This window comes from Salmo trutta, chromosome 31 (assembly GCF_901001165.1).
Source record: "Salmo trutta chromosome 31, fSalTru1.1, whole genome shotgun sequence".
NCBI classification, from domain to species: domain Eukaryota; kingdom Metazoa; phylum Chordata; class Actinopteri; order Salmoniformes; family Salmonidae; genus Salmo; species Salmo trutta.
The window spans coordinates 32,541,922-32,553,509 of NC_042987.1; the positions used below are offsets into that span (position 1 = coordinate 32,541,922).

Sequence of the window (11,588 nt, forward strand, 5' to 3'; positions counted from 1 at the left end):
AGAGTGCTTTAATAAATTTTATTCTGAGAATGTAAGTACAATTTTATATTTAACAAGACAATCATAAATTAAATGGTAACATGGAACAATTCAAGTAAATAGCACATCTTCACATAAACTTGAAATTCACACACCCCTTGGCTGGGAATGGGGACAACGGCAGTCTTGGCAAAGACGAGTGAAGAGTAATCTCACAGGTCAGTAAAAAGTGGATGCTGCAGTGCCTGTGCAGCTGTGATGCGTTTGGCTGGATTCAGGTCCAGCAGTCTATCCAGCAGGTCGTAGGCTTCGTCAGGCACCCTGTCCCATCCTCTCTCATCCTGGGCCTCAGGCTCTTCTAGGGTCTGGTCCTCCTCTGGGTGGTGCTGTCTGGAGGGCTCCCCAGGGGGATGAGTGGAGATGGGGGAGTCATGGGTGTGGTGGCGTGTTGCAGTGTCCCTATGAGGATGTGGTGTGGCCTCATCGTCCGGGGATGGTCTCCTTCCTCTGAGGGTTTCACACAGGGTCCTCAGGTCCTGCCGGGGGAGCTCGCGGCTGCACACCACTGATTTACCTGTGGTTGAATAATGGTCATGTTATGGTCAGACTGCTGTACTTTATTTTTAATATTACCAGTGGCATCATGCCCTTACTCTTGTAATTCGACACAATTAAAGAAATGTAAATAGTTTAGCTTTTTTGTAAATGGCTCTTTATAAAGTTATGAACTAAGCTACATTACTAATTGGAGCCTCTTACTGCTGTTTAAGTGACATGACTAAAAGGAAATTAGATTATCCAAACAATTACATTGATAAGTCTTAGGTAGGCCCATTATGACATCATGAATACAGGACTTTCCTCTGACGTAGGTGAACTTATGTCACAGTGATAACTTTGCAAATACAATGGCTTGTGACTCGATCTGGTGCTCAGTGTTGCTTCAACAAGCAACGGAGCAACAACCAAGATGTCTTTCTGTAGCCTATTCAAACATCCTAGGGCACAGAAGAGTGAAGAGCAACAACAAAAATACCATGGAGGAAGGAGAGGAAATGATATGAGACAAAAAGGTCTGTACGAAGATTGAGGAGCAGTTGAGGGTCCAAGGAGATGTGAGGGACCTGGGGTGTGGCCCTGCAGAAAAGGGGGCAGAGTGGTAGAGTTGACCACACCCTCGTCCCCTCCAGGGAAGACATGAAAAAGAAAGTCAATAATCTGACAGACCACTTCTCCTAGATGGATGGGAGGCTTCCCGGCCTCTCATCCAGCAGGAGCTGACACTGTTCTCTGGCTGGTCAGATGCAGTGTCTTCTTCCTGCCGGGGAAGACCCTATTGGCTGTCCACATGGCATTTATTTTTTATTTTTTATATATGATATTTAGCATCGAAATCACAGCGCAACTTGGGTCATTTCCCTAGCAACGTTCCGACGTTATGTTTCACCTTGGTTGTATCTGTTCACCGGTACAGATAACCATTTGTAGTGGTTGTGGTCAGTATAGTCTGCCTGGCACTAAATCACAAAAAAACAGTGGCTGACTGGGTTGGGAAAGAAACGTCTTCACCCGTTTGGCAGTTGTTCAGTTTCAGGACGAATTATAAAAGGTGGCCAGCAGACCTGATCGAAGTCACTTGCAAAATATGCAAAACGATAATTAGGGCAAAGGATGGACAGACTACAAACCGCAACATTTACAAATTCGCTAAGCTGAGTTTCCAGTTGCATCTTATTTGAAAGACACAGGCTAAAATATTTCCGTACTTATTTTGTTTAGGCTACTTTTAGATTTTGTAACTTGTAGGGCTACATTTAGATTTTGTACAGTTACAGCCCCTTTTCCTATTTGTTTTTAGCCTAAGCCAATTTGTATTCATTTTTAAGTGTTAAATAATACATTGGTTATCTGATTGTATATTTAGGATTTTTACAGTTCTATAGGCAAAAGGCCTAAGCCAATGTTCATTAAAGTGTTAAAGAATGTTATAAACTGGATGGTTCGAGCCCTGAATGCTAATTGGCTGACAGCCGTGGTATATTAGACGGAATACCACAGGTATGACAAAACATGTATTTTTACTGCTCCAATTACATTGGTAACCAGTTTATAATAGCAATAAGGCACCTCGTTGTGCCATGCCGAAGAACACTTAGCGTAGTATGTTGGCCATATACCACATCCCCTCAGGCCTTATTGCTTAATTATAGACTAAATAATACATTTGTTTTATCTGATTGTTGTTGACTTTTATATGTACAATTTGTAAGCTATTCAAAATAAATGTTTGCGAGACAAATCCGACAGACTCATAATTACATTTATTTTTTGCTCCCATTTATTGAAAATGCTGCTGCGGGAGCTTATGCCCGATGCGCAATTCAAGGACATGAATAAACACTGGCAATATTACAAAAATGTTAGTTTCTAAGTTTAACTTGTCAAAGTAACATTTACTGCAAATTTTATTGACAATACCCTAGTGTAGGCCTATATTATTGGCTGTTTGGTTTGCAAGGAGGGATTTTCCGACGGCACAATTTATTTTGCCAACACTTTGGTAAAGTAAAGCAAAAACGAAATGTGGACTTCCTGTTCGATTAGTCTATCTTGCAATTGTTTGTTCTCTCTCTCATTATTACTACACTATGTTTTTGTTCAGGCTATTCTGAGATGTAACTCTGTTAGGCCTATAGATTCATTCCATGTTTGATCATGAAAGAATAGGCTATACCTAGGTCAAAAAGTCACATTCAAATCGAAAGGGAATTGGGGAGAAAAATAAACAAAGATTTTATAACAACAAGCCAGACAACGACAACGGCGTGTCCGCTGCAAAAGGCCCATGATCATCAGACGGAGGAAGAAAACACGTTGGACCCCATGTGACATGTTCAGCTGCTTTGGCGCTCTCCTCTCTTTCTACAATCCACATTGTTCATTTGCATTATGTTAATAGTCAAACTACCACATACGTATTAAACATTTAGGCTATGGGGAATAGGGAATAGGCCATTTGGCATGTTGCCCTGCTTTGTGCTCACTGAGCTGCGCTGTCATGCGTTGCCAGATTCCAGCGGTAAAGTCAAGTTCAAATATGCTAAACCATCGTTTGTGACATCAAGATGTTGTCACCATCGACAATGGCTGTCAAACATGGTTGATAAGACGAATACACACCGAACGTCTTGGCAGCCTGGATGGTTTCTCGGGAGCCTCGGATGGTCATGATCTGTGTGAGGGCGATGAGGTCGTCACTGGCTTTGAAGAAGGGGTATCTGCCACTCAGCAGGGAGAGCAGGATCACACCAGCTGACCAAATGTCTATGGCTGCAGGGAGACAGGAGTGAAAAATAAACAAGTTGACATGTACTATGAAATATGATTAAGAACACATTCTTATTTCCAATGCAGAGAGCGATATTGCAGTGGAGAGGAGAATTAGTAGAGATGTGAGGTGTAGCACTGCTGAGGATGGTGTCTGTTAGCCTTACCTGTTCCCTGGTTGGGACACTTGGTCAGGACCTCTGGTGCTCTGAAGCCAGGGGTTCCGGCCCTGGGGGCCACCTGCTGTTTCCTGGACATACAGATGTTACAGACTCTGTCGGTGGAGTAGCAGCTGCAGGTGAAGCCCAGGTTGACCGCAGCAGGGGTCATCCTCTGGTTGGGTCTCTGGTTGCTGACAGGGGTCCTGACAGGTACTGGGCGCCGGTGGGCAGAGACAAACTTGCGTGTGGCAGGGTCCTCTGTTTTGGTGGGCTTCACCAGCTGGCCCAACATGGAGACAAAGGATTGTTATGATCGGAGGAAAGTCTTTCCAAAAAAATCTACAGTTCATCGTCTGGTTTGTTACTGCTGGAGGGCAGTCTAACTGAGTATCCAGAAACATGTATTTGTTGGTGACAACTCCAAAAGACTAAAACAGAGTTACAGCTAGCTAAGAGAGAACTGAAAAGTATACCAAACTTGTGCGGCAATATGTCTGTCAATCAAATGTGTTCAATACACACTGGACAACAGAGTAGCTATGGATTGAATGTAAGAGGGGAGAAGGCAAGCATTTCCTACCTCTATCTTGGGGTCAGTGGTTTTGGTGGGGACGGGGGTAAAGCTATTCAGGTTCCTCTCTCCAAACACGGCCCGCGGTGCTTTACACAGACCTGAGAACTCCTGGTTTTAAAAACCAAAAAATTAACTAAGTCACATCATGTCACTAACGAACACGGCAGACAAAGTACATAAAGCATATATACTACATGTCACCGTATACATTACAACATCCCTGAAGTGTGTTTTCAGCTCAAAACGTCTTCAGAGTATCACAACACTGTATGGTCAATTAGTTAATAAAACTAAGCCTATAGACAAATACCATAACACCACTGTAACCAAATGAAGTGCAAGAGATAGATCCAGTGCAGACAACCTTGGTGTGTTTAGAGCGGGTGGTGGAGGTGAATGTGGAGACCGAGACCCTCTTATCTGCTGGTTTTGAGGAAGTGGAAGAAGAGGTGGAGGAGGAAGAGTGAGGTGCTGAGGTCCTGGGGTGTGAAAGTGATTGTAGAGGTGGGGCTAGGGAGGTTGGTGCCCGTTTCCCCTGTGATGTCTCCGGTTTCCCCGTGGAGCCCCCACCCTTCTGGGTCTTCTGCTTCGCCACCTTCAACAGCTCAATCTGGGTGTCGGTCGTGCCCTGTGCCAGCCCAAAGTCCACCAGGGCAAACCTGCAAACCACCATGAAAACAATATATGGTAGGAATACGCACTCCCCAAAAATGTGGGGGAGTTGCATGTAGCAAACATTTAAGTGGTTTATAAATGCTTGATTTTGGAATAGAGACCATTCAAGACAGGAGATTAATGATCTCAGTCCAAAATGTGGACCGCAGACCAGAAGACATGATCTCTGGACCTGACTGACTGAGTCAAGTATTCCAGAGTGTCATATAGAGCTGAAGGTTAGCTCCAGTGATACAGAGGTATTCAGCACTCACATCTTCTCCTGGCGGTTGTATAGGAAGTTGGTGGGCTTGATGTCACGGTGGATGATGCCAAACTGGTGGATGTGTCGGAGGGCTTTCAGCAGGTGGTAGATATACTGACGCACCTCCTCGAAACTCAGCAGGCCAATGATATCCTGATAGGAGAAAGATTTCCATCACATTGCTAGTGTTATGCCACAAACAAGGTATAAACACACAAACCAGGTAACCAACTACACAGTATTGACTCACCACAAAGGTTTGATGCTCCATATAAGGCATAACAATCACACAGTGATCATCCTTTCTGAAGCAGTAGGTCACGCCCATGACGTTTTCTTTTCCACTTAAAGAGGGAAGAAAAACATTGAGAACATTGTGTTGTCTAAACCAGGGATCTCCAACCTTTTCTAGCATGAGAGATACTTTTAGAAACTCAAACATGTCGCATGCTCCTTTTTCTAGCTTTCAAATAGTCACATTCTTCTCCTCCTCCTCTCCCCCGGGAACATTAGTGTACAAGAGAAAGTAGTGCACTGTTTTTACTGCCAATATACCTGGTAAAATAATGGTTAATAAACAACTAAGGGGGCCCTATAAAATCTGTGTGATCGACTCGTTGGAGACCCCTGTTCTAAACTGTAAACTAATGTAGTGCAATCCTATTCATGCATCTGTTGAGAGAGTGTTCCTCTACAAGTGGATCAGTCAATGAAAATATTAGTGCTTGTGGTAATATTGTTCCTACACCCAGAGCATGTAAAGTGAGACTTACCCAGCCACAGTGAGGCACTGGAGCTCTGCAGCGATCCTCACAGGGTGACTGGTGGGGATGAGATGCTTCAGGGCAAAGTTCTCTTTCGTCCCATTGGCCATCAGAGCCTCACCCAGGTACACTGAACTGAAAGTACCTACACAAACAAAGTATTTTGTTGTTTTGCCAACAACAACTGATATAAGATAACCCTTTTTTTTTACTGATATTTGTTAATTGCCAAACTGTGGCTAACCTGCAGTTGTCTGCATATGAAGACATACAGAGTACTACTACATACCTTCACCAATTTTGTCTAAAATGTGGAAAACTGTGGAGAGCTGAGGAACAGCTTCGTAGAGGTACTCAATGTCATTCTCCACATCCACTGGAGAAAAATAGAAAGTTACCATAGAGAAGGCATAACATAATTGGTAAAGCCAATATCACCGAAACAATGCCCCTACTTCCTGTTGCACGATCAAACTCACTTGATAGTTTTCTCCTTCCAATGTGCTTGTCGGCTTTGACTTGACTTTCTCTGCTGTTGCCGTCATCGCAGACAGAGGGAATGACTTCCATTTGTTCTGAGGACTGTGGATCTAGAAATACAGATGAGCATTTAAACCAGTGATAATTCTGACACGATGAATATGATGAAATGTTAACATGTTATTGGGAAATTTAAGTTGACTAAAGTTAATATTTAGTTTAGAGTGATCAACATAATGTTTAGCATATGTCGAGTTTCTGTAATACACATCTTCCTGTGTTCTGTTTGTGACAGTCAACTTGCGGGTTGACTAGAGGCACAATGACCGAGTACACACTGATTATTCTGCAGAGCAACTGTCAGCTAACCAAGTTACTGTGCATGGGATAGCTGGCAAGTTAGCTGACTTTTAGCAATCTGCTAACTCTGGTTTGACTAGCTAACTATGTTGAAACAAGGTTTTTAATAAGGAAACAAGCAGATACAACAAAAAAAAGTACTTTATGCTGATATTACTCAACTATTCAAACAACACAGAACTGAACAACTAGCTACAAGCTCAACTTGCTAGCTTCTAGTTTGGAGAATGTACACTGAACAACAATATAAAAACGCAACATGTAAAGTGCTGGTCCAATGTTTCATGAGCTAAAATAAAAGATCCCAGAACTTTTCCATATACGCACAAAAAGCTTTTTTCTCATAAATGTTTTGCGCAAATGTGTTTACATCCCTTAGTGAGCATTTTATCCTTTGTCAAGATAATCCATCCACCTGACAGGTGTGGCTAATCAAGAAGCTGATTAAACAGCATGATCATTACACAGGTGCACCTTGTGCTGTGGACAATAAAAGGCCACTAAAATGTGCAGTTCTGTCACGCAACACAATGCCACAAATGTCTCAAGTTTTGGAAGAGCGTGCAATTGGCATGCTGACTGCAGGAATGTCCACCAGAGCTGTTTTCTGAGAATTTTAGGATAATTTCTCTACCATAAGCTGGCTCCAATGTTAATTTAGAGAATTTGGCAGTACGTCCAACTGGCCTCACTACCGCAGACCATGTATAACCACGCCAGCCAAGGCCCTTCACCTGCAGGATCGTCAGAGGGGGAAGGCGGGGTGCTGGGGAGCATTTCAGTCTGTAATAAAGATTTTTTTGAGGTAAAAACTCGTTGGCTGGGCCTGGCTCCCAAATGAGTGGTACCGATGCCCTCCCTGGCCCTACCATGGACGCGCCACTGCCCAGTCATGTGAAATCCATAGATTAGGGCCAAATGAATTTATTTAAATTTACCAATTTCCTTATATGAACTGTAACTCAGAAAAATCTTTGAAATTGTTGCGTTTATATTTTTGTTCAATATATATTAGACAGCTTTGAACTACCAAGGTACTTGCTGTTTAGCCAACTTAGTTAACGTCTAGGTTCAAAATATATCCCATCATCAACCTAGGCTAACTAGCTGAGCTAGCCAGCAAAGTTCTTTGCTAATCGAATTGACGTTACAAAAACTTTAATTTACCTTTATCGTACAAATCGCTTGTAAAGAATAGCCGATGAGACTAATTTAATACTCTCTGAGACAAATTCAAAAATATAAAAAAAGATATCCTGGAATATTACAAAGCAGAACTTTATAAAAGACAAACAAATCCAGAAGTGCTCTTTCAACTCTCCTTTTCCGCAAACAACAAACTCCGCGCTAAAAATGTACGTCAAATGACGTTTGACGTGATACGCACTCACGTTTTTCAGGTTTTATATATTTTCTAGTAATGGCGTCTTTTTTGTATGCACTAACTGCACCATGGTTCTTTGAACAAAGCCTATGGAAATGTATGCAGTTCTTGTAAAGTTTTTTGATAAACGCCGAAAATAAGGTCTGTGGTAAACACAGGCTTAGGAGATCTCATACTTTTTGTTCTATGAGATAATCTCAATCCGCTAACGTCACTTTTTGTGAATTATGTAAAAAATAAAACAAACGCACATAAACGCTTCATAATTCATAAAGGTCATGCTAACTGACTGTTCTATAGAACAAAACGTATTAGATCTCAAAAACCTGTGTTAACCTCAGACCTTATTTTGGCATTTATTCCAAAACCCTATTCTTTCCCCATTTATTTTGCCCATAGAAATGGTTGAAAGAAAATGGGGACACCTAGTCAGTTGTACAACTGAATGCCTTCAACTGAAATGTGTCTTCCGCATTTAACCCAACACCTCAATCAGAAATGTTCAGGGGGTTGCCTTAATCGACATCCACGTCTTCGGCGCCCGGGAACACTGAACATACCAGAAAATTGTATAGCTCTACGTACTGTCAGGAATCCACAGATATGTTTTTTGACTCACTGAATAATGTTCACTCTATCAGTGATATAGAGTCTAAACAGTGTGATGAACCCATCAATCTTGAGGAGATTATAGAGTCTATCAAACATCTAAAGAACAATAAATCACCAGGTGTTGATGGAATTACATCAGAATTTTACAGATTATTTTCTGAACAAGTCGCTCCCATCCTATTTGAAGTCTTTTTTTTAGAGAGTATTAAAAACAATGTTCTCCCTCCTACAATGAGTCAGGGGTTAATAACACTGATACCTAAGCCTAAAAAATAAGTGCTGCTCATCGATAACTGCAGTCCAATTTGTCTTCTTAATAATGACTATAAGATATTAGCCTTACTGCTTGCAAAAATAATTAAAGAAGTCCTGGATGCAATCATTGATGAAACACAGTCTGGCTTTATGAGGAACAGACATATTTCTAACAATGTCAGACTAGTATTAGACATACTTGACTACTCAGACCTAATAACCGAGGATAGCTTCATATTATTTTTATAAAGCATTTGACACAGTAGAGCATCAGTTCCTCTTCCACTCCATTGAGAGACTTTGCTTTGGGGATTTTTTTCTGTAAGGCTATTAAGATTCTCTATACAAATGGTAATAACTCTATCAAATTGAAATATGGCACCTCACCAAGATTTGAGTTAAAGAGAGGAATTAGGCAAGGTTGTCCTATCTCGCCGTACCTGTTTTTATTAATCACCCAACCTCTTACAAATTCTTTATATAATAGGTATTTCCATAGCTGGTAAAGAAATTATTATAAGCCAGCTGGCTGACGATACTACACTTTTTCTGAAAGATGCTAACCAAATTCCCATATCGATCAATGTGATACAATCCTTTTCCAAAGCATCTGGTTTATATCTTAACATTAATAAATGTGAACTGATGGCTGTCAAAGATTGTGTGACACCTTCATATTATTGTATTCTAGTGAAAGAAGAACTTACATATTTAGGCATAACCATTACAAAGGATCAGAAGTCTAGAGGCTTACTAAATTTTAACCCTCTTATTAAAAAAACTCAGAAGTAGCTAAATCAATGGCTTCAGAGGGACTTATCTTTAAAAGGAAGAGTCCTAATAACCAAGGCTGAAGGTATCTCTAGACTAACAAACAAAAAAAAACAAATTTTCTTACCTTACAAAAATAAATTGAACTATATTTTAAGACAATTAAATACTCTACTATCAAAAAAAGCTGTTAGAATTATAAGTATGTCCCTTAAGTTCTTTGCGTAATGTGATATTGTACCCCCTAGCCCAATTGTCCATTGTATAGTAATCATATATACTTTTGTTCTCACATGTACTTCCTGAATTGATTTGTTGTTAATAAAAAAAAAATTGGTAAATCATTCCCGGTTTTTAGGACTACAAGCCTTTGTGCTTTTTTTTTATTACATACATGTTTCACAAAAAGTGACGATAGCTGATGAAAGTTATCTCCTAAACCTGTGTTTACCACAGACCTTATTTTGGAGTTTATCAACAAAAAAAACATTAATTTTCCCATAGTCTTTTTCCAACAAACCATGCAGGAGTTGGTGCCTACAAACAGACGCCATTTGTGCTGTCCTCACTTAAGCTTTACTCCCATTGAGCGCTTTTAAAAAATATTTTTTTAGCTACACTGTCGTCTTAATCACTAAGTCTTCCATGTTTCCACCTGGAGACACAGTATCTTTAGTTGATTTACCTCAGAAGTGTAAAACTGCAACACGTGCACACAGGATAGATACAAAAAGTAAGTAGAGTACCATATCTTAACACATAGGGTACATGAATAGCTGAATAACCTATGACAGTGACAAAACAACATTGTGTGGGTCAATTACAGGTTTGATGAATAATAAAAAAATTCTGATATAAACATATATTTGTTGGGCCTCCGGAGTGGCGCAGTGCTAGCTGTGCCAGTAGAGATTCTGGGTTCGAGTCCAGGCGGTGCGCACTCCTGTGGCAGGCCGGGCGCAGTGAACGCTGACACAGTCGCCAGATGTACGGTGTTTTCTCCTACACATTGGTGCGGCTGGCTTCTGGGTTAAGTGGGCATTGTGTCAAGAAGCAGTGCGGCTTGGGTTGTGTTTCGGAGGACGCACAGCTCTCGACCTTCGCTTCTCCCGAGCCCGTACGGGGGTTGCAGCTATTAGACAAGACTGTAACTACCAATTGAATACTACACATTTTGGGAGAAAAAGGGGTAAAAAAACTACACAAAAACACACACATTTGCATACAAAGTAGCGAGAATTAGGAAAATAGTAGCTACAAACAGTGCCTTCGGAAAGTATTCAGACCCCTTGACTTTTTCCATAATTTGTTACATTACAGCCTCATTCTAAAATGGATGAAATATAACATTTTCCTCGTCAATCTACACACAATACCCCATAATGACAACGTGAAAACAGGTTTTTAGAAATGTTTTACAAATAAACAGAAATACCTTAATTTACATAAGTATTCAGACCCAATGCTATGATAATCGAAATTGAGCAGGTTCTCTGGTCTGATGAAACCAAGATTGAACTCTTTGGCCTGAATGCCAAGCGTCATGTCTGGAGGAAACCTGGCACCACCCCTACAGTGAAACATGGTGGTGGAAGCATCATGCTGTGGGGATGTTTTTCAGCAGCAGGGACTGGGAGACTAGTCAGGATCGAGGGGAAGATGAACGGAGCAAAGTACAGAGAGATCCTAGATAAAAACCTGCTCCAGAGCACTCAGGACCTCAGACTGGGGCGAAGCTTCACCATCCAACAGGAAAACGACCCTAAGCACACAGCCAAGACAACGCAGGAGTGGTTTCAGGACAATTCTCTGAATGTCCTTGAGTGGTCCAGCCAGAGCCCGGACTTGAACCCGATCGAACATCTCTGGAGAGAACTAAAAATAGCTGTGCACCGACGCTCCCCATCCAACCTAACAGCGCTTGAGAGGATCTGCAGAGAAGAATGGGAGAAACTCCCCAAATACAGGTGTGCCAAGCTTGTAGTGTCATACCCAAGAAGAC

At 41.3% G+C, this 11,588-nt stretch overlaps 1 protein-coding gene across 4 annotated transcripts; it reads right to left on the bottom strand.

Moving 5' to 3' along the window:
- Positions 1-4: 4 nt before the first annotated feature.
- On the bottom strand, positions 5-7,932 carry cdc7 (cell division cycle 7 homolog (S. cerevisiae)). 4 transcript variants are annotated; one of them, XM_029726192.1, is made up of 11 exons: positions 7,732-7,932; positions 6,204-6,314; positions 6,014-6,100; positions 5,734-5,869; positions 5,211-5,304; positions 4,971-5,113; positions 4,637-4,700; positions 4,048-4,149; positions 3,474-3,747; positions 3,160-3,309; positions 5-553 (listed from the first exon to the last, which is right to left on the bottom strand). In XM_029726192.1, the coding sequence occupies exons 2-11, from the start codon at positions 6,292-6,294 to the stop codon at positions 192-194; spliced, it is 1,503 nt and encodes a 500-aa protein (XP_029582052.1). In that variant the 5' UTR covers positions 6,295-6,314; positions 7,732-7,932; the 3' UTR covers positions 5-191. The 4 variants fall into 4 exon arrangements, with proteins under 4 accessions (XP_029582052.1, XP_029582049.1, XP_029582051.1 ...); XM_029726189.1 differs by having other exon boundaries at positions 4,406-4,700; positions 7,732-7,931; XM_029726191.1 differs by lacking the exon at positions 7,732-7,932 and adding an exon at positions 6,892-6,909 and having other exon boundaries at positions 4,406-4,700.
- Between the last annotated feature and the right edge of the window lie 3,656 nt (positions 7,933-11,588).

What these genes read in the sequence shown, in the direction of transcription:
- cdc7 (XM_029726189.1), bottom strand. Translation starts at nt 6,294, where the DNA reads ATGGAAGTCATTCCCTCTGTCTGCGATGACGGCAACAGCAGAGAAAGT. An exon ending in TTTAGACAAAATTGGTGAAG is followed by an intron (nt 5,870 to 6,013) that starts GTATGTAGTAGT and finishes TTGTTTGTGTAG; the next exon opens with GTACTTTCAGTTCAGTGTAC. An exon ending in TACAACCGCCAGGAGAAGAT is followed by an intron (nt 4,701 to 4,970) that starts GTGAGTGCTGAA and finishes GGTGGTTTGCAG; the next exon opens with GTTTGCCCTGGTGGACTTTG.